The sequence below is a fragment of the Cordyceps militaris genome (genome assembly GCF_000225605.1).
Source record: "Cordyceps militaris CM01 unplaced genomic scaffold CCM_S00001, whole genome shotgun sequence".
Lineage (NCBI taxonomy): Eukaryota > Fungi > Ascomycota > Sordariomycetes > Hypocreales > Cordycipitaceae > Cordyceps > Cordyceps militaris.
The window spans coordinates 2,952,474-2,977,897 of record NW_006271969.1 but is presented as its reverse complement, the minus strand read 5'-3'; the positions used below and the strand labels follow the sequence as shown (position 1 = coordinate 2,977,897).

General features: G+C 55.8%; 11 protein-coding genes across 11 annotated transcripts; 5 read left to right on the top strand and 6 right to left on the bottom strand.

Annotated features, from left to right (window-relative positions):
- Positions 1 to 2,395: 2,395 nt before the first annotated feature.
- CCM_00961 (DUF1690 domain-containing protein) lies at positions 2,396 to 3,074 on the top strand (the record flags this gene model as incomplete). The annotated part of the gene is made up of 3 exons (XM_006666119.1): positions 2,396 to 2,445; positions 2,556 to 2,613; positions 2,688 to 3,074. 3 exons carry the CDS (start codon positions 2,396 to 2,398, stop codon positions 3,072 to 3,074), a joined length of 495 nt encoding a protein of 164 aa, XP_006666182.1.
- Positions 3,075 to 3,314: 240 nt separating this feature from the next.
- On the bottom strand, positions 3,315 to 4,402 carry CCM_00960 (tRNA wybutosine-synthesizing protein; the record flags this gene model as incomplete). Its single annotated transcript, XM_006666118.1, has 2 exons — positions 3,315 to 3,800; positions 3,920 to 4,402. 2 exons carry the CDS (start codon positions 4,400 to 4,402, stop codon positions 3,315 to 3,317), a joined length of 969 nt encoding a protein of 322 aa, XP_006666181.1.
- Positions 4,403 to 4,876: 474 nt separating this feature from the next.
- Positions 4,877 to 5,610, bottom strand: CCM_00959 (uncharacterized protein; the record flags this gene model as incomplete). The annotated part of the gene is made up of 2 exons (XM_006666117.1): positions 4,877 to 5,447; positions 5,513 to 5,610. The coding sequence occupies 2 exons, from the start codon at positions 5,608 to 5,610 to the stop codon at positions 4,877 to 4,879; spliced, it is 669 nt and encodes a 222-aa protein (XP_006666180.1).
- Positions 5,611 to 6,066: 456 nt separating this feature from the next.
- CCM_00958 (uncharacterized protein) lies at positions 6,067 to 6,364 on the top strand (the record flags this gene model as incomplete). Its single annotated transcript, XM_006666116.1, has 2 exons — positions 6,067 to 6,279; positions 6,320 to 6,364. 2 exons carry the CDS (start codon positions 6,067 to 6,069, stop codon positions 6,362 to 6,364), a joined length of 258 nt encoding a protein of 85 aa, XP_006666179.1.
- A 379-nt stretch (positions 6,365 to 6,743) lies between these two features.
- On the top strand, positions 6,744 to 7,861 carry CCM_00957 (protein kinase, putative; the record flags this gene model as incomplete). The annotated part of the gene is made up of 4 exons (XM_006666115.1): positions 6,744 to 6,758; positions 6,809 to 7,473; positions 7,574 to 7,697; positions 7,754 to 7,861. The coding sequence occupies 4 exons, from the start codon at positions 6,744 to 6,746 to the stop codon at positions 7,859 to 7,861; spliced, it is 912 nt and encodes a 303-aa protein (XP_006666178.1).
- A 612-nt stretch (positions 7,862 to 8,473) lies between these two features.
- On the bottom strand, positions 8,474 to 9,382 carry CCM_00956 (phosphoadenosine phosphosulfate reductase; the record flags this gene model as incomplete). The annotated part of the gene is made up of 1 exon (XM_006666114.1): positions 8,474 to 9,382. The coding sequence occupies one exon, from the start codon at positions 9,380 to 9,382 to the stop codon at positions 8,474 to 8,476; it is 909 nt and encodes a 302-aa protein (XP_006666177.1).
- A 1,859-nt stretch (positions 9,383 to 11,241) lies between these two features.
- On the bottom strand, positions 11,242 to 12,702 carry CCM_00955 (uncharacterized protein; the record flags this gene model as incomplete). The annotated part of the gene is made up of 1 exon (XM_006666113.1): positions 11,242 to 12,702. One exon carries the CDS (start codon positions 12,700 to 12,702, stop codon positions 11,242 to 11,244), a length of 1,461 nt encoding a protein of 486 aa, XP_006666176.1.
- A 1,168-nt stretch (positions 12,703 to 13,870) lies between these two features.
- Positions 13,871 to 15,865, top strand: CCM_00954 (phosphoserine phosphatase; the record flags this gene model as incomplete). Its single annotated transcript, XM_006666112.1, has 2 exons — positions 13,871 to 13,937; positions 14,379 to 15,865. 2 exons carry the CDS (start codon positions 13,871 to 13,873, stop codon positions 15,863 to 15,865), a joined length of 1,554 nt encoding a protein of 517 aa, XP_006666175.1.
- A 501-nt stretch (positions 15,866 to 16,366) lies between these two features.
- On the bottom strand, positions 16,367 to 17,045 carry CCM_00953 (uncharacterized protein; the record flags this gene model as incomplete). The annotated part of the gene is made up of 3 exons (XM_006666111.1): positions 16,367 to 16,596; positions 16,684 to 16,735; positions 16,947 to 17,045. The coding sequence occupies 3 exons, from the start codon at positions 17,043 to 17,045 to the stop codon at positions 16,367 to 16,369; spliced, it is 381 nt and encodes a 126-aa protein (XP_006666174.1).
- Positions 17,046 to 17,680: 635 nt separating this feature from the next.
- Positions 17,681 to 19,628, bottom strand: CCM_00952 (DHHC zinc finger membrane protein, putative; the record flags this gene model as incomplete). Its single annotated transcript, XM_006666110.1, has 2 exons — positions 17,681 to 18,454; positions 18,504 to 19,628. 2 exons carry the CDS (start codon positions 19,626 to 19,628, stop codon positions 17,681 to 17,683), a joined length of 1,899 nt encoding a protein of 632 aa, XP_006666173.1.
- A 1,595-nt stretch (positions 19,629 to 21,223) lies between these two features.
- On the top strand, positions 21,224 to 24,574 carry CCM_00951 (elongation factor 3; the record flags this gene model as incomplete). Its single annotated transcript, XM_006666109.1, has 1 exon — positions 21,224 to 24,574. One exon carries the CDS (start codon positions 21,224 to 21,226, stop codon positions 24,572 to 24,574), a length of 3,351 nt encoding a protein of 1,116 aa, XP_006666172.1.
- Positions 24,575 to 25,424: the final 850 nt, after the last annotated feature.

The window sequence follows — 25,424 nt, the reverse complement described above, 5'->3', positions numbered from 1 at the left end:
CAGGGTCAAAGGCGAGAGGGGTTGTACTGCAGACGCGATCGTGCTGTGGCTTGCGTTTCCTCGTCCTTGCTTGGCTAGCCTCTACCACCCCAACCAACCAGACGCCGATCCAGCCTCCTGACTCTGTTCTAGGTAACTAGTCGACGCCTCCAACTCGTCGACACGCAAACAATACTATCTCGGCTGTACAGATACGTATGTACGACTCCGTACCAGCACACCAGTGCGTTGGTTCTGCACCTCTTCTTTGCAGGCACCCGATCTGATACCTCGGCGCCCGCTGACCATCTCCTATAAATGTCGCCAGCCTTTCGCGCTGGCCTACGAATTCATAACTAGTTACTGAGTACTACCTCGAGTCCCGCCCGCAGCTGCGTGTTTCAATTCGCGCTCACCAACCGGACCCTCCCGTGCCGTCTCTGCCGACCCTTCCGACGTCACGCCCTTCTCTCCGCGCATGACAAAAGGAAAGAAACCAAGACCCTTACATGCGCCCGAAAATAATTGTCCGGCCGACCTGCCACCGCGCAATATCTCATCTCGTTATTCCCTTTTGTACAGGGCCGCCAAGCAGCCACACCTGTCGTGCCCTCCTGATATCGCCTTTTAATTGCCTTACGAATGTCACGCATCCACGCGTCCGTACCGTCCGTATCCGTCATCCACCTCAATATCCGCCCTGGTTCCTTCTTTCCTTCTTCGCTTTTTTTGCGCCCGCTTTATTACTCAATCTGCAACAGTATCCACGTTGCACAGAGTGACAGGACGAAAACAAATTGTAGAAACGCCACGCATGCAGCAACTATTCAGCCATTGTCACCCGTTCGTGCTGCCATGCTACGTTTCACCCAAGAAACTGTCGCCAAACTATTCAATACTGAGACAGCCACTCCAAGCTAATATCTTCGTCTACCTCGTGGCTGTGTGCTACACCAGTGACCAGCGCCTTCACACAGGGAATGGCTTCACGACGTGCAAAAGACCCGCCGCTGAAGTAGGTCCCAGGCTATAGTTAGGTAGCATCATCTGAGCACACAATCACCGGGGCAAACCATTCTCCGCCGGGGAACAATGGCGCAGCGACGCCTCATGCATTCCAGCTGGCGACTGGAACTCAGATATATCAGCGGCCTGACGCAAACGGCGCTAACCCCTGGCAGCCTCACGCCAGCCACGGTGAGGCTCGCCCGACCCTGCAATGAGATCATGTCATGCACCAGCCGCCAACCTTAAAAATGAGCTCATCATTGTCATGAATAGCCGAGCCGCTGAGCAGCTGACATGTGCAGCGGTAAAGCTGTATAAATTAAAGTATTTCGCAATGTACGACCAACCCGGCCGACGGTGTTGGTTGACCAGCTTCGGCCGCGGTACTTTGGCTCTTTGGCGCAACGCTGTTGCTCTCAAGAGATTCTACTTTAATATTTTGCATTGATTTGCTTGGACTTGGCTTCTCGCTCATACGCGCGCTTGCCTTTGTATTAAAATACACAAAGAGTAGTCGCAAAAAACAACAATGAACAGCCTGACACCACCGCCCAGCATGTGTGTCACCAACCGCCGGCCATATAGTAAGCCGCTGCCAAGACCCTCAACTTGCGTCCCGTTACTAGCAGCAAGGATATTCAATTTCGAGGCGCTCTGACGGTGCCCGGAAACGTCTGCCTGTTACGTCTGCCTGTTACGTCTACTGTAAAAACAACAGCATGACGGCGGGAGGGACAATTATTCTTGGACCAACAGCGAGGCTTTGGTGGTCGGGCCATGGTGACCTTTTTTCACGTTTGGCTAACCCGATAGTACGGATAGAGGTTTCGCCTTTATCTTGTCTCACTTTAATTCTCTCGCACTGATCGCAGTATCAACTCAATGCTTGGAGCTCTGTACACAATCCGCTGTCAGGGCCGTTTAAAAGGGTTAAAAGCCGCACCACCCTACAGCTTTTATCAAGATTTTGAAAATACACTATATTTTGGAATAATGCACATAGTTTCTTCCGCAATCAACAACCCTTTTTTCTTCCCGTGCTCCTTTTCCGGAATTTCTAACGCTGAACAGATTTTTATTGTGGTAGTATTACAGTCAGTCACTGACAACCAGCTTGTTTCTCACCACAATGCCACTTCGCGTCATGTGAACCTCTCTTTTTTTTTTTAGAGAGGGAGAATTTCTCGTAATTAAGTTTAATTCTCCCATTTCTAGTACGCTTATTACTACCCCCTCCTCCCCCGTACATCGCCGTCTAATGCTGTCCTTCAGTGGTAGTTGCGGTACTTCCTGCCTCAGGCACAAACATGTTCCACTCTCCGAGAACAAGCGCTCTGCTGCCGAAGTGATCCGGCCGCTCGACAGCGAATTCAAGATCCGTCTCCCCGCTGCCATTGAACATCACATCATGGGGTCCAGCACATCGAAACCAGAGCCATCGGGCTATCAGTGGAAGGCGTACGTTACCGCTCGATTTTTTCCCCCGCGCCAGCTATCCCATGTCACCTGCAACGACAGCCACCCTTTCGACACCTGACCAAAGCTAACACCCATCTCGTAAAAAACAGCTCAGGGACGCCTGGCGTTTCCATGCCCGTCCTCGACTCCCTGCAGTCCAGCCCCGAGGTACGAAAATGACGACCCAAACCCCTCCCTCGCTTCCCTCCTCAATCGCTCAAACACTAACGCCCCGTGGACAGACGGACGCTTCACGTGCCAAGCTGCTCGAGCAGCAGATCCACGCCCGCGTCGCCGACGAGCTCAAGAAGCTGCAGAAGCGCGAGGCCGAGGCCCTCGCCGCCGCCCACGACAAGATTGCCGCCGCCGCCGCTTCCTCCCACTCGTCCCCCGATGACGGCCCCTCCCGCTTCGCCGTCGGCAAAGAGGTCGACGCGCTCCGCCGCAAGCTCGAGGAGCGCAAGCAGGTCCGCGCGCTGCCCGAGGACGTGGAGCGCGCCCGCACCAAGGTCGTCGAGTGCCTGCGCACAAACGACCGCCGGCCGCTCGACTGCTGGCAGGCGGTGGAGGACTTCAAGGCCGAGGTCCAGAAGCTGGAGAAGTCGTGGGTCGACAAGATCGTGGCGTGAGGGTCGTTGGAAAGGGGGTGGAGACTATTGCGCGCTGGAATCTTGCTTTACACGCACACGCTGACTCTTAGAATCTTTGGAGCTTCGTTTTTTTTTTTGTGTGTACATTACGAACATGGGGAGCGGTAAAAGCTGTATAGACCAAAAAAGAAATGTACGAACAACGACATGGTGCCCTGTGTTACGACCCGAAGGCGTTCATATCTTTTTGTTTATTTCCTTTCCGTAGCCCTTGTCGCACTATAATGATATGCCGGCCTGGCCTACATCCGGCTCTGCCTCTGTCCGGTCTGCCTGCTCCGCCGCCGCCGCCGCCTGTCGCCGCAACCCCTCTGCGCGCATCCTCTCGCGCCGCGCCGCGGCATCCTCCCACGCCCGGCCCTCCAGGTTCCGGCTCGGCGCCGTGGCCTCGGCAAACGCCTCCTCGAACCGGCGTATGCGCTTGACGTTCTCCGCGAACCGGGCGTGGCCGACGGCCATGAGCGTGTCGAGATAGCCCGGCGGCACAAGGAGCCGCAGCCGCCGTCGCCCGCCTTCGTCGTCGTCCGCGTAGCCGAGCAGCGACTCGAACCCGAGGCCCATGGAGCGGACGGCGACCATGGGCTGCGCGGACTGCTGCTCGCCGCTCACAAGGCTGACGGCGCCGGACTCGCGGAAGCCGGCGTGCAGGGCGCAGCGCAGGAGCAGCTGGGCGTGGGCGTGAGAGGCGGTGAGGACATGGAGAATCTGGGGTTTTCGGGTTGGTTAGTTTTGGATCATGGGAACAAACATCACACCATGGCCCGTGTGTGTGTGGTGGTGGCGCAATAGTGGCATCGTCAACTCTGTCTGCCCTGTTCACTCACCATGGGTTCAAACTTGAAGTGAATCAGTCTGCGTTCCGAACCACCACCACCCGTAGCATCCGACAGCGCCGCATCATCGTGCGCCCCGGAAAGTCCCAGCTCCTCGACCCAGTCCACCACGACGCCCTGTCCGACCAGCGGGTGCGGATCGTGCGAGACGTACAGCCACGTCCCGCCGCCGCCCTTGCCGCCCAGGCCGGCCACTGTCGACGGCTCCGGCGCGTCCACTGCCGCGCCGGCCCCCGCGTCGGCCGTCTTGCGACCCTCGACAAAGACGCTCACACGCCCCGCGCAGCTGCTCGTCGTCACGAAACCCGCCGACGCGTTGATCTTGGCTAGCAGCGGCCGGATACCCACGTCGACGGTGCCTTTGGGGGAGGCGTCCGAGTACTCGGCGTCAGGCACCGCGAGCTGCTCCAGAATCTTGCTCTTGCGCGCCTCAAAGGTAGGTCCCGGAAAGGGCAGCGGCGATGGTGCCACCATGGCGCTTTGTGTGGCGATGGCAGACGCGGATGGAGTGCCTTGCTTTTTCGGCCTATTTTTCTGGATGTGAGAATGTGAAGATGGTGAACGTCATGTTCGAGCAACATCGAGTGAAGAATTTAGAGTGGGGTCCTCCGTTGAGCATTGTCACGATGAGACCATCATGAACACCATGCTGCGTCTATTCTTCTCTGACAGATGTATTAAAAACTGAAACAAATATCTCGACGCTCAGTACTTTTTTAGTTACCTCGATTGGTCTATTTCGATCCGCGATGATTGGTAGTCGTTTCGCAACTTGTAACTCCCTAGTACTACCCGTGAACCGGCTCGTGTGTTAGTGATGCAGTGTTCGTTACAGCCGTGACAAACAATCATGTAGCTCAGTCAGAGAGCTTGGGGAATTCATGGGCTATAAAAGCCGTGCCGCTTCTCGAAACTTCACCACACCCCCTGCGCAAGCACTTACCAAGTTCAGCCCGCAATCTCCTTGCCTAGGATCATATCCCACGTCGGCTTCGGCAGCCGGTGCTCCGTCTCCCGCAGATAGTCCTCGTTGTATCTATCGGCGGCCATCTTCTCCGCGACGTAGCGTCGCGCCGTCTGCTCAATCTGCGGCCAGTCGAGCACGCCCCTGCCGACGATGCGGCGCTTCCTACCCGCGCTGGCGGCGGCCAGCCGGTCGAGCACCTGCGCCACCCACACCTGCGAGTCGTAGCCGTCGTGGAGGGCAGCGGCGGCGACGCGGTCACCGTCCGGGGCGCGCGGCGGCCGGGGCGTCTCGCGCAGCAGCCGCTCCAGGCGGTCCTCGTCCTCAATCTTGGCGATGAGGAGGCGCGCGTACATGCGCGCGGGGCATTTGATGCTGGGCAGCGTGTCCTCGGCGTACCGCCAGAGGAAGCCCTCGGGGCGCTCCCTCGTTCCCAGCGGCACGCGGTGGATGTAGTATCGCACACCGGGGTTGATGGCCGTGTCCTCGTGCTTTGGCCCGATGAGGAATCCCCAGCTGAAGCTGCTCTCTCGTTCTTGATTAGGTCCGCCATCTCTTGAGCAATACTGATGTTGAGTTTTTTTTTTTACAGTTTTTGGAACTGTCTTTGCACCATGTACCTTTCCTTGTCGTCTGGAGCGTCTTCGTTGGGATAAACAGTCACGTATAGGCGATTTTTATTTGGTACGACGAATAAGCGAGTCTTGTTGGATGCCATGACGGCAGGGCGATGGACCGAAACACCACTGGCATTCTGGGGGGCGAATCGCCGGATATACATATATTTCCAGGGCTCAAAGGCACCATGTTCACTGTTGCGCAAAAGGGGTTATGGCGTTTCTATTGCGTTGGACGGCAGGGTTACGCAATGTTGTGCTGGTGCACCAATGAGTGAGGCGTTGCAATGAGAGATGGTGATCTTGACAATCCGCAGCGTGATACTATATGGCTATGAAATTACAAAGTTGGTTCTTTCGAAACCTTCTCTGATTAGAGTCTATTATTTTTGTAGTCAATTTGCTGGCAAAGGCAAATGATAGAGGCAGAGTACACTGCTGTAAAGACCGCCCTCTCCCAATGTGGCCATTGTTTGTATTCGGTTGCTAACTTGAGTAGGAGACTTCTGCTCGCACCAGTAATATCTTTCTTCGTACTCTTCTCCTACCTCCTCGAGATGTCGTCAGCCGATGACTTTAAGATCTTGAAGGAGTTACGAGGAGTTCATCGCGTCGCTCGCGCTGGCGTGGGACTCGTCCGAGGCGGTGGAGAAGCTTTAATACGGGCTGTACCAGGTCAAATCCGATGTTCAAACGGTGTACCTACCTATGTTGAGGCCAAGTCGGCGCAGCTACAACAGGAGAGTGATCGCGCAAATCGTGCCGCCCAGGTACGGTGCCCATAGGGAACCAGTTCGAAATATACCTCAGCCAGCTCGGTCTTATGCTTATGAGGGATCAGAGCCTCTCTTTTGAAGTGGTTACTTAATACATACCTACCCAGATTCGTGGTGTGGCCTATTACCTCCTATTGCCTGGTCAGCCTTAGTAGGAGCTTGCCTATTAAACCAGAACACCGTTGTAAAGGAGCATCTAACGTATGGAATAAATACCAATGGTGATGATGTTCACCGTCATCGTCAGCAGCAACCTCTCTTCGCACTTGGTTGCCGAGACAAAGCAGGGGATGATTAGTCAGACGGCGGCGATTGCTCACCCATCAGGGGAAAAATGCGTGCATACCCAACTTCAGCGCTCTGCACAATAAAGAAAACAAACGATGGCCAAGTCTTGCGACTGCCGAGATGTGCGCATGTGTTACCATGATGGACTCGAATGGCCATATCCTAAAGACATGTCCGACAGACTCGTAAGTGCCAACCGATCAGCCCGCCAATCCGCCTGACCAGGGCTCAATAGGATGGCTGCCTGACGTTTGGAGCCACTGCGATCATCGAGCTTCTGCCGCCCGGCAACCTGGTGAAGAAGTCGCCGCATCCGTTTCTGTGCTCTAGCGAGAGGCATCGCCAAGTCGGCCAACTCATGCGCGAAGTCCTCATCTACAAACGACTTGCACCTCACCGACGACTGATCAAGATGATGAGCTATTCATGTTCCGCCGACGAGATGGATGGTCACGTCATATTCGAGTACATGCGACTCGGCAGCCTGGAAGCCCATCTCGCCTCTGACGCCGTGATCACGCAGTCGCAACAACTAGACTGGTGTCTCCAAGCCACTGAGGGCATTGCGTTTCTTCATAGCTCTGGCGTCTTTCATGGCGATATTAAACCCGAAAACATGGTTCTCGACGACAACATGTGCGTACGCATCATTGATTTCTCGGGATCTTCAATAGATGGTCTTCCGCCGCTTTGTCTGGAGAGCGCGAGGTATTTCCTGCCGCGCCCCGAGCCGACCTGCAATGTGCAGACCGATCTTTTTGCTTTGGGGTCCTCCATTTATCATATTATGCAGCGTGCGCCCCCGTTCAAGGATCTCGATATCGACGAGATAGAGGATCGCTACAAGCGACAAGATTTTCCAGAGCTCACAAACGTGTTTTGTGGAAGCATCATTGCAGCGTGCTGGAGGCAACAGATCGAATCTGCCAGTGCCACGCTCACACTTCTCCAAGCACACCAGCAGAGCTCAATACCAGTTTAATTTTAGCGTCGCTTACAGGGCGCGCTGTGATCTCCTCACCAAAGATCAGCAGGAATCTTGCGATGTTTCCCCCTGGATTCTATGGGGCTTAGGACGGCTGTTTGACTTTGAACGCTTTGCCAACTGTCGGACGGGAAGTAGTGTATAACATTGCGTTCTAGCTTCTATCAAGTTCTGGAATGGCCCTCGTCTTTATAGGTAGGTAGGGCAATCCGTCAACTGCTTGACGATCCCAATTCTTTGCACGTAGCATTCGCATTCGCACAGTCCGAGGCCCACGCGATGACCCTTGGGCAGCATGTGTAGATTTTGGACGGCACGTTCTTCTCGCGCATGATCTATTAATTCATGGTCAGCGAAATGCATCATATCGGTACTCGTAATGTTGGTGATGCTGCATGCGGGGTAGCTTGCAGCCACTTCGTTGGAAATGGGATTCTATTGCATGTCGCGCAACCTGTAATATCTTCAGCTGCGGGGTCATGCGCTCATTGGCCAATCCGATAACTACAACGCTGCAACGCCAGCTCCCCTTTCAACGTCAGCGCCTCATTCCTGTCACGATGCACAACGGACGAGTAAGTTTATCGATTTTTGTTTATTCTTATCTAAATGCAGTCTATCTGATGTAGCTGATTTCATTTAGTGTCCCTGCCGAAGCAGCGGCCCCCTTTTGTGCGGCGACCACCTCGGAGGATGATAGGCCAAGAAACACCCAACGCCCAACCATGATGATGAAAAACAAAATCGGCCGCAGCCGCGCGAATACCCATGCTGTGCAACCCTGAAACACCGAAAATCAAGCTGGCAAAATCTCGCCGAAAATATCCAAATGCTCTCCTTCATCAATTTCATTACATCAACGCTTTTTTTGCATCTTCATCGACCAGCCGGAGTAAACACGACTGCCGGCGCCACCTAGACGGAAATCTGCTGGCTGCTCTCCATGTCCTTGAGGAACTGGGTGTAGCGCGACTTTTTGTTGTGGATGCCGCACTCGGTCTTGGACTGGCCCTTCCAGCGGCCGGCGCGCTCGTCCTCGCCGTCCTTGACGGGGACGGTCGAGTGCCAGTCGCCGACTGACTTGTAGCCCTGGTCGAGGAGGGCGTTGTAGGGGACGTTGTGCTCCTTGACGTACTCGTTGACCTGGGCAAAGGACCAGGCGGCGAGGGGGCTGATTTTGATGATGTTGCGCTCCTCGTCCATCTCGATGATGGGGATGGAGCCGCGGGCGGCGCCCTGGGAGCGGCGGCGGCCGTTGAGAACGGCGGCGACGCCGAGCGTGTCGTAGGCGCGCTGCAGGGGCTCGACCTTGACAATATAGTCGTACATTTCGCCGGCCGTGTGGTAAAACTCGGCGCCGTACGTGTCCTCGAGCTCGCGGGCGGTGGCGGCGCCGTCGGGCTTGAAGACGTGCACGGGCACGTTGGGGTAGCGGGCGCGGACGCGGTCGACGAGCTCGTACGTCTCGTCAAAGTGGTAGAGCGTGTCGAGGAAGATGAGGTCGACGGTGCGGGACTGCGGGCTCTCGGCCTGGATCCGGGACAGCATGTCCATGGTGACGAGCCCGGTCAGGCCAAAGGCGGTGGACTGGTAGAGGTTGGGGAACATGATCTTGCAGAAGCGGAGGATGTCGACGGGGTGCATCGTCTCCATCTGCTCGTTGAGGTACTCGACATGGGCCTTGCTGAGGGAAATGAGGGGCGAGGCCGACGAAGCGGGCTTGACGGGGACGACCTCGCCGTCCTGGCCGGAGACGTAGCCGGATTCAATGTCGTGGTGGTCCATCTTGTCGTCGTGGAAGGACTGGGGCGAGATCTGTGTCATGATGAAGGATGCGAGGATGATGACGACCAAGGAAAGAATGTGCTCAGTGTGTCGAGCCACGGTAAGTTTCTTTTGTTGGTGTGTGGGTGTGTGTAAGAGATGGGGTGCTCTGGGAGGGGGTTCTTTTTATAAGAGGCAGGGTTGCGTTTCTCTTGCTAATGTGACGCTGGACAGAATACTCTCGAGAAGGAGGTTTATAATCAAGACAATATGAATTCACGAATTAGAAAGAGGGAGGTTTACGAATTCCCAAGGCATGGAGAAGGGCACCCAAGAGGCCGTGGGAAGGGGGGCACGGTACCCTGACTAATTGCCAAACCAGGTGGGCTTTGCTTTGTCGCCCTGTTTTTCTCTCTTTTCATTTGCGTCGTTAAAAGACCTGGGCTCCCGAAACCGCCCATAGTTTCCGGCTTGGTGGTCGGGGGAGCCCAGTCTGAGTTTTTGCGTCGTGATGGAGACTGATCACGACATCGACGCCATTGCTTCCGCGATGCGAAGCGTGCAATGTGATTGGTCAGCGAGGAGCCGGCTCGGGACCGTCGGCAAGTCGCGTCTACTTGTGTCTGGCAGCTCCCCCGCGTACAATCGCAGGTCCCAGATACCTATGGGGCTTTTTTAGCGTCAACAGTAACTGGAGCCACCCCCCGGGCCGGGTCAAAGGGCTTGCTTGTTGTTGGCGACGAGCCACGGCATAATTAAGATTAGAAATACGTTCTAGCATTGCCAAATATGCTCGTCGTCATTGCCCCCTTTTGGGCCTCGGATGATGATGGAGTGATTCCATGTTTTCTAGCCCTCCCCCGCGATTCTCGAAAGAGCACTGTAGTACGCCCAGCCCGTGGTAGCTGGTCGCGGCGTAACATGGGTCGTTGACGCCGACAGCCCGCCCGACGAGCCGTTCTCGCCCTGCTTTCAACCCTGGCCAGCAACACGGAGATGCCGGGGGGGGGGGGGACAATGAGAAGCAGGGTCGGCAAGACACCGATGCTAAATACTACTCTTTTTTAATTACACAATGCCACAACGCTGGGTGGGTTCGGTGGGAGGAGAGCCCGGGCAAGGACGGGCACGGAGGGACGAAACCCCACGATGAGCAACCACTTTTGCGTTTAAAAATAAATGACACGCTTTTCGCTCGCGCGCACGCAATCCTCCGTACAGCTGCGGTGGGGGCGGGGTCGATGTCATCCAGCCCTGGGGGAGGCGAGGCAGGGATCGGGGCTCGGCCTCGGGCCCTCGCTCAACCACGGGACGTCGATCCGGAGAGGACAGTATCTGATGCATTATAAACAGCTCTCGAGAACCTCCTCTTCATGTCAAGAGCACAATTTGACGCCGGAGAGGTCCTACCAATTCCATCTGGTAGTCCATGGAACCCTCTACGGCATCGCCGAACCGGGCGCCGAGGCCGTAGCAGCCGGGGAATCGGACGGGCATCGACAACCGACGACCGAAAGCAGCACAAACAGTCCACCGATGATTACATATGTAGTCTGGAATCTACTCGAAATCACATTGGAAAAATCCAAAATCCAAAAACAAAACAAAACAATTGTGTAGCTATGCAGTCTAACAAGGTAGAGTCCAAGTCCAATCTATGAGAGCAAATCGCGAACCGTCCCGGCCTTTCCATCTTTCCCGACTTGACCCGTTATTAGTTATTACCCAATACAAAAAGAGATACCGTAAGTATACCCACGCCTTGATTCTTTTTTGAAAACAGTAACTGCCACAGAACATTGCTCCATCTTGGAGCCTCCACAACGGCTCCATATGTACCCCAACCAAAAAAAAAACATACCCGACCTACAAGCAAGCAACGCCTTCGTTTCCGATAGAAGCAGACACAAGGCGTGCGATCATCTCTTCCATGATTCCGGCTTCCAGCTGCGTCGGTTCTTCTTGACCCGCATCCTCTTTCTGCGCGGGGGAGCTTTGGGCCTGTCCGCCTCGTCGTCTGTGAGATCTTTGAACGAGCATCTGTAGTCGGCCAGGCGCAAGGCTTCAAACGAGTTGGTCAGGTACCGGCCGGGGTTCTGTCTGCGCTTCTCCGTGCCGTGGCCACTTGTCTGCGCCTGCTGGTTCCTGGCGCAGGCATCCTTGGTCAGCGGCATGTTGTAGAGGGTGACCTGGCGGAAGCACCCGGACACCGAGACGGTGGCGGTCCCGGTGCCGCCGGTGACGTCGTCGTTGGGGCGGCGCCAGGCACGGCCGCGCTTGTCCGTGTCGTCCACCATCAGCTGCGCCTCGACGGCATCGTACATGTTGGTGAGAAAGTCCCATTGGCTGAGGCGCGAGGTGTACGGAAAGTTGGCGCTAAAGTCGCGGAGCCGGTCGTTTATGCGAATGCGCAGAGTAAAGCCGCACAGCGTCTGCTGGAGCTCGCCGTCAAAGAACCGTTTCCAAAAGTTTGCCAGCGCACGATAGTGGCCCCCTCCCGTAACGCCGCCGCAGAGGCCGAGATTTGTCAAGTCCATCTCGTCCAAGAGCGCCAGATACTGACGCATCGGGCGGCGTTCATCGGCAGGGAGGCGGTCGAACATGGCGGTTTCAAGGTAGTGTGCTGGAAGGGCCAGACGTTTGAGCTTTGGAAGACTCTTCAAGGCGGGCCAGAGGGCAGTGAGGCACTTTTGCTGCCAGGTGAGGACACCCTCTGGCAACAGATGCCCTTCCAGGTCCCTGCTCCGAAGGCACACGCGAGCATCGAGCCAGCGCTGGAGCTGGAACGTGACGATGCTGGCGCCGCGGATGAGGTCCCGCGTGCCCGGCGACGTGGCGGCTATGCAGGCGGCGAACTCACTGACGTCAAAAAAGGAAAACGTATTCCCGGACCAGAAGATGGGCGCGGCGACGCTAAAGATGTGGCGGTTGGCGCGCAAGAGGTTGACGCCGGTGCGCTTGCCGCAGGTGCACCACGTCCACGTCTTGGCCAGACGAAACGATGTCGGGCGCTCGTACAGCGCGGCCGAGGACGGGTCGCACTCGACGCATTTCAGCCATCTGGGGCACCGAGGCGCGTGTTGGCGGCTCGCGTACACGGCTTCGACAAAAACGCGGTGGGACATGAACGGCGGCTGCGCCATGGCCTTGGGCGTGACGGGGCGGAGCTTGCAGCCGTCATGGTGGCGGCGGTCCCAGAGATTGGGTTCGTGGAGGACGAGCTTGAAGATGTGGCGCTGGAGCTCGAGAGGAAGGCGAAGGAGGCCGGTCAGCTTCGTGGCGGCGTATCCGGGGCGCGCTTTCGGAGGCGCCGATCCCACAGGCCCCCTGAGCGGAGGCGTCATGACTTGGTGTTTCTGTAAGCTGTTGCAAGAGGACATGACGCGGGATTGCGATGGAATACGGCGAAGAAGAAGGACTTTGGGTTGGTTGATATTGGTAATGGTTCCTAATAAAGGATGGGTGAGATGGAATTTCTAAGAAAGCTTGGACATGGGTTGACAAAGGTTGGTTATATACTAAAATGCGGACATGATAATTTTCGCATTCAATATCTAGAAAAGAAGCCTTACAGCATTAGACTTTGCAAGTGTTCATTTTCACAGTCCTTGGTCGCGTAGCGCGCTGTTGGCGCCGCGATCGTTGGCAAAAGTTTACAACGGTGTAAGACTCACAGACGGCTCTAGTGGGACAAAAGAAGCTTTGCATCCCTTTTTGAAAACAAAAAAAAGGAAAAGGTAAAATGGGCAGTGTAGAAGAAAAGAAGGAAACAGGGATATGCGAGAGTGCTTCGCCTACCAATTTGGGAATGTTGGAGGCAGGCAGCAAGGAGGCCGTGTACAGCAACTGCAGAACACTACTACGCTACAGCTGGTACGATGGGGCCAATTGTTCTCTGCGCATTTTCTGAAGCCATCTGAAAAGTTTATTCCTCTGCGCTTGCCGTACTACACGTATATCTAGGCAGTGGATGCTGTTGGCTCCGAGGAGAGCCCCAAAGCCGGGATGACGCCCTGTCCATTCCACGTAGTAGTGTATAATCTCCAACAATTCGAGAGCAAATTTAGTAATGACGACCCTGTCCGAAAGACTCATCTTTGTGCACCAGACCTTTTCCGACCCACGCCCGTACCCAAGTTCACGCCTGGCCAATTGGGCTGGCCACCGGGATTGGGGGCGCAAACCTCCGGGCCGTCAACCATGGAAGTCGGCTTGCCATGGAGATGCTCCGCGCCGAACAAACGGGGGTGTTTATATCAAGAGAAGACTGACCCTGGCTGCTGATGGCTAGCTCCGGCCAGATTGGCAACCGTCGGCCGCGTGGTGGCATGCCCTTGCGCGAGGTATCTCGCGAACATCGAGGGACATGACGCTTCCACGCAGTAGGGCGCTCTTGTCAAGGCCAAGGAGTATCCCTAGGTATAAATGATATATTGTAGGGTTGAAAGTGGAAGATGGGCATGGGGCATGTTGAAGCAATAATTATCGTCTGATGGGCGTTGGTGTTGCATTGCAGTGGACATCAGTGGACACGCCAGTGCAGATTCGATGGGTGGCCTGCCAGATGCCCAATGGGTCGTTTCTGCGTTTCTGACGTACCTGCCAGGCTATTTTAGTATGGGAGGGCATCTTAGCCAGGGGGCCCCTAGCTCTGGAGTTTGCTCAAGTAAAACTGCGTCATAATTAAGTCGCACATTTAATGTCTCGCTCTCTGTAGCCTGCACATGGACGCGACTTTTCTTGTGAAATTTATCTGCTTTACAGCCGTTTTGCTTTCCTCACGGAATTCATCTTCATTGACACTCTATCACTGCCGGCCACACAATCCAGCGCCCCAATCCGCTGCCGCCGCAGCACCACCCGACATTTTCTTCTTGGTGGGGCACCTGCATCGCCTCTCCGAGACCTCTGAATCCTCTGAATACCCTCGTCTTCCCCTCTTCTTTGTGCGCCCCCCCCTCTCTGAACAAAATTTCTCCCTTCGAACAGCCAACAGCCAGACTTTTGTCAATAATCATAATAATAAAAACCCCCGTCTTTAATAAAAGGAACCCAGAACAAAAAACAAGAAGAAAAATGGCCGAGCCGACGAGTCCCCAGAAATCGGCCACCGCCAGGCCTCAGCTCACCAGCACCATGCGCACCAGCTCCTACCTGAGCGACCATCAGCAGTACCGCCGTGCCAGCCCGCGCCTCGCAGACGCGCACCACGGCATCGACACGGTCCTCGAGTCCAAGAGCCGCCCGCCCGCCACCACGGGCAGCCCAGTCGCCGCCGCGCTGCCCTTTCGCGGCATCCCCTCCGAGGACGCGCCGCCCACCATTGTCGAGAGCGGCATCGACCACAGCTACGCCCACCACAGCTGTGCACCCCCCGCCGGCCAGAAGACGGACCGCCTCCTCGTGACGCTCTTCTACAAGGGCGCCGCGCAGCAGCAGCAGCCGCCGACTATGACCAACTGCGCGACGGCACCCGCCCCGACCGGCTCCCCGCCCAACGCCCCCGACACGCTCCCCGGCAACCTGGCGCCCACGACCAGCCTCGACGCCTTCCCGCTCGAGCCGCCCACGCACGAGGCCGAGCACCTCGACCACCTGTACGGCTCCTACGTGTCGCCGCTCTGCATCACCTCGTTCCTGCACCTCATGTCCGCCTTCCCGCTGCCCGACGGCGCCGACGAGCCGCACTCGTCGCACCGCTGCCTCGACGACCCGGACGCCCCGCGCGTCGTCGAGCTCGCCCTCGCGCCCGCGCCCGCCCCGTCCTTTCTCAGCATCCCCGAGCTGCGCAAGCACGAGACCATCTACCGCTTCGAGCAGGAGTGGAACGTCGACGTCGTCCTCCGCCGCGACGCCGTCTGGCGCCGCCACCCCCGCCTCGTCGTCTTCGACATGGACAGCACCCTCATCGCCCAGGAGGTCATTGACCTGCTCGCCGAGCAAATCACCGAGCCCGCCGACCTCGGCGCCCGCGTCGCCGACATTACCCGCCGCGCCATGGCCGGCGAGCTCGAGTTTGCCGCCTCGTTCCGCGAGCGCCTCGCCCTGCTCAAGGGCCTGCCCGCCGCCATCTTTGAGCAGCTCCGCCCGGTCCTCCGCGTCACCCCCGGCGTCCGCCCGCTCCTCCGGGCCCTGAAGCGCCTCGGCGTCAAGACCGCCGTCCTGTCCGGCGGCTTCCAGCCGCTGACCACCTGGCTGGCCGCCGAGCTGGGCCTCGACTACGCCTTTGCCAACGACGTCGTCGTCGGCCCCGACGGCAGGCTCACCGGCGAGGCCCAGGGCCCCATTGTCGGCGCCGAGCGCAAGCGAGACCTGCTCGTCGAGATTGCCGCCAAGGAAAACATTGACCTGGCGCAGGTCGTGGCCGTCGGCGACGGCGCCAACGACCTGCTCATGCTCGACAAGGCCGGCCTCGGCGTGGCGTGGAACGCGAAACCCCGCGTCCAGATGGAGGCCGCCGCGCGTCTGAATGGCGAGAGCTTGCTGGACTTGCTCTACCTGTTTGGCTTTACGGCCGAGGAGATTGACGCCTTGATTGCGTGAAAACACAAATTCGAAAAGAAAAAATCATGCTGCATTGTTTGTTTTGAAGGCGTGGTGTTGGGTGGGGGGGGGGGAATGCATTGGTAGTTGCAAAACGGAGTTGAGGAGGACGAAAAACGAACATATTCTACAACAACTTTTATTCTTGAAGCCGACGGGCAAACTGGAGAGAGCGGCATGGTGGCATTGGGACGGTGTTATGAGCTGTTGTTCTCTTCTTAGTCATTTAGAATCTGACATGACGAAACGTATACTGTACATAAGACTTTAATTCACACTTTTACAACATCAACCACGTTGTCATGCCAGGACTAAGTCCAATCTGATGTTATAGTTTTCACGTGGTTTCAATTGATTGGATGTGATCTCTTGCAATAAAATGTTACACAACTCTACAACCAGAGTCTGTCCAGGCTCCCCCCCCCGCCCCCCCAACATTCGTCCATCTGACAACCTTGCCCCCTCCTTCCGCTTGCCTGTTCTCGGCAGACTTGCTCAGGTTCAAGGGTAACCGTCCTTGCCCCACTTGTTGTACTTGTCGTGGAACTCCTGGGTGAGGGTGACGTTGGGGATGACGACGGTGTTGACAGCCGAGGGCGCGTCGCGCGGCTCGGCGTTGGGGTCGCCGCCGGGCTGGTACTTGTACTTGGCGTGCTCGCCCGACTCCCACGGGGCGCTGCCCTGGGTGACGTGCACGCTGGACTCGGAGGTTGACGAGGTCGGGTTGCGGCCTGGGAGCCCTTTCCGTTAGTTTCTCGTTCTTCTCCCCCATCCCGTTTTCCCGTTTGCCGACGCCCGCGCCGTATGATTTTACGTACCAAAGTAGTAGCCGGCGCCGCCGAGGGCAGCGACCATGACACCGCCGAGAATCTAACAACATTCGCCACGTTAGCAACTCCCGTTTCCCGCCTTCCATCAATCGTTTTTTTTTTGCCCTTGTCTCGGTCCTTGGAAATTTCCCCAATCCAATTGAGCCTCGAGCTTTTCCGCTGATTGCGACAGGTTTTGTCGGGTGGCAGATGCTTCAATTGGTCCAGACGGCGGATGAAAGGGAAAACGACAGCACAAAAAAGGGACGCACCAGAGTCTCGGGGTTGCGCTTCGACTCGGCCTTGAGGTTCTGGTCGGCCATGCGGCGGGTAGTGGTGGAAAAGAGGCGGCGTGCGACGTGGGAGGCCATTGTTGCGGAGGGACTTTGATGTCGGTTCGGTTGCGGTGTTTTAGAGGGTGATCAAGAAGGGGAAGAAAAATGACGTTGTCGACAACTCGGGCAAAAAGCTCCAAAGCGGCCAAGCTCATTGGTGCCGTAGTTTGCAGCGGTAGCTCCAGCGAATCACGTGCTGAATCAGCCCATTGTGAAGACGTTGGATCCGGGTCAAACCGGTTCAGCGGCTTGAAATGCACAATTAATTAACCACTATGCCTATATACTAGGTAGGTAAAGCAACGGGTTTGCCATTCCATAACTATAGAGACGGCTATACAAATACATGGTTAAAAAAAATTGAACTGATAATAGCGCCAATAGCAACACAGGGAAAACGGCTATTTCACATGTCATCTATTGGCTGATTACTATTATTGGACATTAATATGTATCGCCTAATTACACTACATGAATATACTCGCCCACTATTTAATCGCCCGGGTATTCTATCAGTACATTGTGCGGCAAAATGATGCTCGGAATTTGATGGTAAAGAAATAAGGAAGCGATGGTGGAAGGAACAAGAACGCTCGCTCAACGCATGAATTCGAACAATGTCGGGTTCGTGCAAGTGAAAAAGAAAAAAAGCCGAACAAGACTGGCTGCCGCTATTGGCGGCTCTCGCCACGGAGAGCAACCGGTCCCTGAAAGCCTTCCGTGGCGCCCTGGACAGCGCCCAGCTCCATTCCCTGGGAATTTTGACGGGGACGCAGGTCGCGGCGCATCCCAAGGCGCTGGTCGCCGTATTGATAGTTGCCCTTGAATGTGTAGTAACTTGGGCCCCGCGGGCGGCAGAGCACTGCCATGAAATTCTTAAACAGATTGCCCTGGCTAAACGGGCGGTAGCGCTCCTTCTTGTCAAACTTGTGTGAGTTGACGTATTCTCTTGTTGTCTCGCCCCGCGCGATCCAAAAGACATGGTAGACCAGCAAAGCAAAGGGGTAGCAGAATGCCAAGGCGGAAATGATGACCAGAGCAAACGGGGCTCTGAAGTGGTTAATGGCTTGGCCGAAAGTAATGTTTTGGCGACTGCGGTGGATGAGGATCTGAGCCAGGCTGGTGCCGATAAGGAATAATGAAAGGAGGGTTCCGCTCGAGATAAATACGAAAAAGTACTTGTAATTGCGCTTGCCAACACAGTTGTTGAGCCAGACGCAGTGGTGGTCGTGTGTCTCGATACAGTTATCGCACAGTCGGCAATGATGAGCACGAGGCGGGCGCCAGATGTTGCAGGTGCGGCAGTGCTTCACTGGCACCTCCATGGCAGCAGCCGACGGTTCGGCTGACTTGACAAGCGTCCAGTCGTTTGTCGGCGGTCCCAATTGCAGAGGATCGTCATTTTCACCGAGAGGAGGGAATTGGTGAAGATTTCGCGGCAGAATCTGGACTTGTTAGCGTGGGATAACTTGCGGGGGAGCATTCAATACATACGCCAGGGTCCGAGACGGATGCGTGAACAAATGAAGAAAAGCAGAGGAAACTGAGGTATGCGCAAACGATGGGAAGCGCTGGAGAGATGTTGTGCCAGAGCCAAGAGGCTTCGGATACAAAGAATAGAATGCAAGGAACGAGAACAAAGATGCCAGTGGCAATGTTCATAGGCCTGTGCCTGGTATTTTGCCATCGGCCGCCTAGGCAGAAGACAGTGTTGCCCTCAAAGTATTGATAGACCCAGCCGAGCCTGCCATGCTCGCGCTCCGTCTTTGCTGTGGCACCCGTCACGGGCCGGCCATGCGATTCAACTGGGTGCAGCCGAGGCGAAGAAGCGTTCGAATACAGCTTCTCGGCACCGTTGGTGCCGCGGTGTCGGCCTGCGCTAACATCACTTCTGCGGCCTAGACGGAAACTAGAGCGAAACGAGCGGGTAGACTTTTCTGCCACCGGCGAGGTGGGTTGATCGTGCGTGCTGTTGCGTTGCTGCTTAAGCGGCCGCATGCTATCTGTCAAGCTATCGGTAGGAACGTGGCCGGTTGTAGGGCTGGCGTTTGCTGTCAGGCGATCTAGGGTTTCACGATCTGCCGTCTCCGTACCGCGAGAATGGGGACGAACGTCGGAAGTTGTTTTACGATGCGGGGCTGAGTTCCCGATAGTAGAGACGCCGGCATCTGTCATGCCGTCGTCGAAATTTTCGTAGTCAACCGGAGGTTGTAAAGTAGTAGCGGGGCGAGCGGCAGCGGCTCTCTGCGCTTGCAACTTCTGTGAGCTCATGGGTCGGAAAAAGGCATTTGAAGTAAGCGATGGAACATGGCTTCGGGTTGTGGCAGGCGCAGGACCGGCTGGCCCAAGCTTGCCAAACTGTTTCTGTTGTCGAGCCATCGGAGCGAATTTGCTTCGCGAGGTGCCAGCAGCGCCGGGCTTGGCAGCGCGGCTCTTGGTTTCCTTGGCGGACGACTGGCCGTCATCACTACCAAAGTCGGTCATTCGCGAGGATACAATGCTAGCGGGCCGTGCCTGCCGAGTGTTGACGTCTTGTGGTGCCGGAAAGCTGCTCCCGTCAGGCGGCGAGGTGGGCCGTTCGGAGGGCCGTTCGGAGGACAGCCTCGAGGCCATGGCCATGGTGTTGTAATGGCTGTACTATCGAGCGTCGCAAACTAGCATGTCGATGCCGAATGGCGAAGAAGAAAATGGGAGGGAAATATTCGACAGCAAAAGGCGACACGGAGTAATAATGGTCAAGCGTTGCAAATGACGGCGCGTCGGTCGGGAGATTGGTTTTCGGGGGTCAAGGAGGCGTAGAAGGGAATGAGGGCGACAGAATTTAGGAGAAACAAGGACGTTTGTCGAATGAAATAATGGCGAGGGTGATAAGGATTGGCTGATCTGGTTGGAAGGGAGGAAGGAAGCGGAGAAGACGGCAACGATTATGCGAACCACTCGAGACAAGAACGAGGGCGAGATGAAGAAAGAAGACAAAGGCGCCTTCGTTTCTTTTTCCTGGGTTGCCAAAGTGCTCTCCGCTCCTCATTAGCGAGCGGGCAATGGGTAGTCCGTGTGGAGCAGCGCCTCTTTAACGCTCTGAGATAGTATTAGTGGGATATTCGTGCGGTACCCTTTAGGTAGTGGGATAGGGAAAGGGGCTGAGAGAGTCCAAGCACCACAGAGCGGCAGGGGTACGTTGCAGCGCATATTTCCTTTTGGATGCAGCGTAAAATGGAAATCCAAGAATAACTGATAAATGCCTTCAAAGAGTTGACCAAGTCTGTGGGTTGTCGTGTAACTAGTAATAGTGCTCGGTACACGGGGATGCCGGTGCGCAGACTACTCACAGTGCACTGATGCACAGCATACATGGCGAAACATAATTGACAGGGTTGTGATGGGAGATATGGGAGATTTATGCAAACATCTAAATTTGTGCTATTAATGGCGTTTTATTCTCAGAAATCGAGATGACCAATGCAAACTAATTGCAGCCGACTCACTGCCGGATAGCGCTTGTATAGCCCGCTTATCTCGAGGCTGTCATAAAGCAGATGAAGAATACCTTTATTGCGACGTACATTCTATGTAGTCATTCATCAGCGCTCCGATTGCGCGACGCACCACCAATATTACTGTTCTAGTATTGCATGTGGACGTTGGGCCGCGGGTAAGGCGCTGCGACAATCAGCAGCTAGCGGCGGGCCACAGTGGTTACAGTGGCTATCGGTGGTGTACCAAGGTACCCGGAAAGTGTGGAAAGTTGCAACAGAGTTTCAAAGGCCAGCCTGCGGCACGTTCCTGCCCCAGAACACAGGAATAAACTGTCACAAAAATATCGTTGATTGAGAATTATGATTATTCTCTATACATTTTTTTTGTTTCTTTTTTTTTTCTTTATTTCCATCCAGCCTCACACCTCAAACAACTCCCCCTCCTCCCCCAACCATTCATCTTCCCCAGCGGGTCACGGGCTATTAGTGGCATCCTGGTTGGCTGGCTGCTGACTTTAGCCCCTCCGATAAGATAACGAAAAATTATTCTGCCACCCGTCTTGACGTACCCGACTGATAAATCTGCTGCGGGTTTTCCCTGCTGCCACGCAGCCTTTTCCCTTGTCCATATATTCTTCCCTCCCATTTTTCACGCGCGCATCTTACGGCGCAGCGTTCCGAGGCTTTTCTCTATCCTGTACTCTGGGACCACAAGAGAACGACTATACGATAGTCATAATGCCTCACCCCGTCTCTCCCCCGTCCCTCCCGACGGCCATCTCCAAGGCTGCCCCTCCCCCACCATCCCAGCAAGATGTTACGGCCTTTCTCGACACCATCTTCACCGCGCAGTCCTCCAACGCCTGCATCGAGGCTTGCTATGCGCTCTGTGAACTTCTTCTCAACTCGGTCGGTGTTGTTGGCCTCAACCACTATGGTATCGCCGCCGAGTTGAAAAAGGCCGCCAACGACAAGAAGAGCGGCATGCGCCGCGAGTCTAGCCAGAATCTTCTCGGCGCCATCTTCGAACGATTCCCTTCCCGACAGCCCATAAGCGAAGTGGTTCTGCTCAACCCAGCCGACGGCCTGGTCGCCTGTGCCCTGGATGCTCTTGCCGACAAGGGTGCCGTTGTCCGTGAGGCTGCCCAGTATGGCCTTGACGCACTTTTCAATTCCCTGAGCGCCGAGAGCCTCCTCTCAGGCCTTCTTCCCGTATTGACAACCTACCTCTCCAAGAGGACTGGTAAGTGGCAGGGCACCGTCGGCGCCTACAAGTTCATACAGAAGATGGCCGACAAGTCCAAATTTGTTGTCGGCACCACCAAGGAGGAAGCCGCCGAGAAGGATGTTCTCCGCGAAGCCATGGGCGCCAAGCTCGCTTCCCTCATCCCCATCGTCGAAGAGGGCATGCATGACCTCAAGGCCGAGGTCGAGAAACAGGCTGTCCAGACCATGAACTCCCTCACCGGCCTTCTCTCCAACGACGACGTTGCGCCTCGCATTCCCCTCCTTGTCGACACCATGCAGCACCCTTCGGCCCAGACGCTGCAGAAGGCCATTCACGCCCTTTCTCAGACTACCTTTGTTGCCATTGTCACATCGCCCGTTCTTGCGCTGCTGACTCCCTTCCTCGAGCGGTCGCTTAACAGTCCCAACACTGCCCAGGAAGTTCTGCGCCAGACTGTCGTCATTGTAGAGAATTTGACCAAGCTCGTCCACGATCCTATTGAGGCCCGTACTTTCCTTCCCAAGCTGACTCCTGGTGTCAAGCGTGTGTGCGACCGCGCCGCTCTCCCTGAAGTTCGTGAGATTGCTGAGCGCGCTCTTAATACCATGAAGACGGCCATGGGTGAGGACGGCGACATTATTGCCCGCACCACACCTGAAGATGTCGCCAAGGTCCTTGATGCAGAGATTCAAAAGCATAGCGGCCTCGCCGGCCAACTCGATCTTTACAAGCTGGCTCAGCCTTATCTGTGTGGCATGGTTGCAACCAACGTCAACTTCCGTTTTGTTACTCGCATTGCTGCTCGCATCACGCCTTATCTGCACAACCTGGTTCAGGACCCTGAAGCTCCTGCTGCCATCGGTGATGCTATCCAGAAGTTCTACCTTGAGGAGGACCAACGCCGCTTCGGCGCACCCGAAAAGGAAGACGACGGCGAGGTCGAGATTGTCAATGCCGATTTCTCTCTGGCCTATGGTGGTATGCTGCTGCTATCTCACACCAACCTGAGACTTCTCAAGGGCCACCGTTATGGTCTCTGTGGTCGCAACGGCGCTGGTAAATCTACCCTCATGAGAAGCATTGCCAATGGAAAGCTTGAGGGCTTCCCTCCTCAGGACGTCCTGCGCACCTGTTACGTTGAGCATAATCAGGGTGAGGATGCCGATATCAGTATTCTGGATTTTGTAGCCAAAGACCCCGAAATTGGACCTCAGGGTCTCGAGCGCATCTCCGAAGTCTTGGAAGAGGTCGGATTCACAGCTGGCCCTGAAGGTCGCCAGAGCCACAAGGTTGGCTCGCTCTCGGGAGGTTGGAAGATGAAGCTCGCCCTGGCCCGCGCCATGCTGCAAAAGGCCGACGTGCTACTGCTTGACGAACCTACTAACCACTTGGATGTCACAAATATTGCCTGGCTAGAAAACTACCTCAAGTCGCACCCGGATATCACCAGCTTGATTGTCTCTCACGACTCTGGCTTCCTCGACAACGTCACGACTGATATCTACCACTACGAGCCAAACAAGAAGCTGGCCTGCTACAAGGGCAACCTGTCCAAGTTTGTTGAGATCAAGCCCGAGGCCAAGAGCTACTACACGCTTTCTGCTAGCAACGTCCAGTTCAAGTTCCCGCCTCCGGGCATGTTGACTGGCGTTAAGTCGCAAACTCGCGCCATCATCCGCATGAGCAACGTCTCCTATGCCTATCCCGGCTCCCCCAAACCTTCCCTTTCAGAGGTATCTTGCCAGCTGACGCTTTCTTCCCGCGTTGCCATCATCGGTCCCAATGGTGCCGGCAAGTCGACCCTCATCAAGCTGCTTACCGGAGAAGCCGTCCCCAACACTGGCAGGGTCGAGAAGCACCCAAACCTTCGCATCGGCTACATCAAGCAGCACGCTCTTGAGCACGTGGAGATGCATTTGGAAAAGACTCCCAACCAATACCTTCAGTGGCGTTACCAGCACGGTGACGACCGCGAGGTCCACATGAAGCAAACTCGTGTCCTTTCAGACGCCGACCGCGCCCAGCTGGACAAGTGGGTAGACCTAGACGGCACATCCGCGCGACAGATCGAGGCTCTTGTCGGTCGCCAGAAGTACAAGAAGACGTTCCAGTATGAGGTCAAGTGGCGCGGCCTGATGCCAAAGTACAACTCGCAAGTATCCCGCGAGACGCTCGTCGAGCTCGGCTTCGACAAGCTCATGCAGGAGTTTGACGACCACGAGGCGTCTCGCGAGGGTCTGGGCTACCGCGAGCTGCAGCCCTCGGTCATCTCCAAGCACTTTGAGGATCTCGGCCTGGACCCCGAAATCGCCAACCACAACGAGATTGGTTCGCTGTCGGGCGGTCAAAAGGTCAAGGTCGTCATTGCCGGCGCCATGTGGAACAACCCGCATCTGCTGGTCCTCGACGAGCCGACCAACTTTTTGGACCGCGACTCGCTCGGCGGCCTCGCCGTCGCCATTCGCGAGTTCAAGGGCGGCGTCATCCTCATCTCGCATAACGAGGAGTTTGTCGGCGCCCTGTGCTCGGAGCAATGGCACGTCCGTGACGGCAAGGTCGCCCTGCGCGGCACCGCCGCCATCAGCCTCGACCGGTTCGAGGACAGCAGCAACCCGGCCAGCGGCGCCGCCAGTGCCGTGCCCTCCACCGTCGCTTCCACGGCTGCCAACTCGGTCGTCTCCTCCGCCGTCAACTCGGGCGACGAGGACAATTCGGACATGAAGTTCAAGGCCAAGAAGAAGCGCAAGGTCACCAAGAAGGAGCTCAAGGAGCGTGAGGTCCGCCGCCGCCTGCGCCACATTGAATGGCTCAACAGCCCCAAGGGCACCCCTCATCCTGTCGACACCGACGAAGACGAGTAAATCAGAATGGTTTATCGCGGTAGATGGTTCACATGGAAATAAAAGTCGGCGTGGATATAGAGGGACGAGGGCGGTTTGGGTTTCTGGAATACACAAAAATTGGGTTACATGGAAGAATCATGTACGACACACACGTCACCTTGCAACAGAGGGCTTGCACAGATGCAAGTTCCGCAGCGTGTGGGTATAGATGATGGACGAAGGGAAAAAGGGAGGAATTAGAGCATTTCACACCAAGCAAGATAGAGGCGTTTTTGAGTCTTTTGGGGGTTTTCTTGAAGGAGCATATCCTAACGTAAATTGCAATTTCTTATAGAACAGATTTAGAAGATCAAATTGAAACATGGTAACGAAAGATGAAAAGTCTGGACACTTGTCAAATTTTAGTAATTCTAGGCCAGTCAAGCCGTTACATGGCACAATCCATCTAACCTCAACTCGCCCAGATGCCCTCGCCACCCTCACAGCGTAATATATCCGCGATAAATAGCTTCCTCCTCTCTTACAGCTTCCTGCACACCCCAGGCGGGGCTTCAGATCAACTTAGCTACTAATGCTCTTCTTCGTCAGTCGTATTATCACTCTATCAGCCTTGGGCTATATTGCAATCTGCTAATCCAGTTCTCTCTTGTCTCGGCCTCTTTCCTCCTCGCTACCTCGCTGCCTTGGCTAAGTGTGCGGCGGCACCGCGGCTAGCCACCGTTCTAGCTGGCAACGCCACCCTTCATGCCGCTTCCGCCTACGGGATACACCTCTACAAGTCCGACCTCGACACAGCTATTCTCTATTCCTTCATCTCACCGCACCCGATGCACTTTCAAGTCGACAATTGGCAGTCTATCCGCCTTCA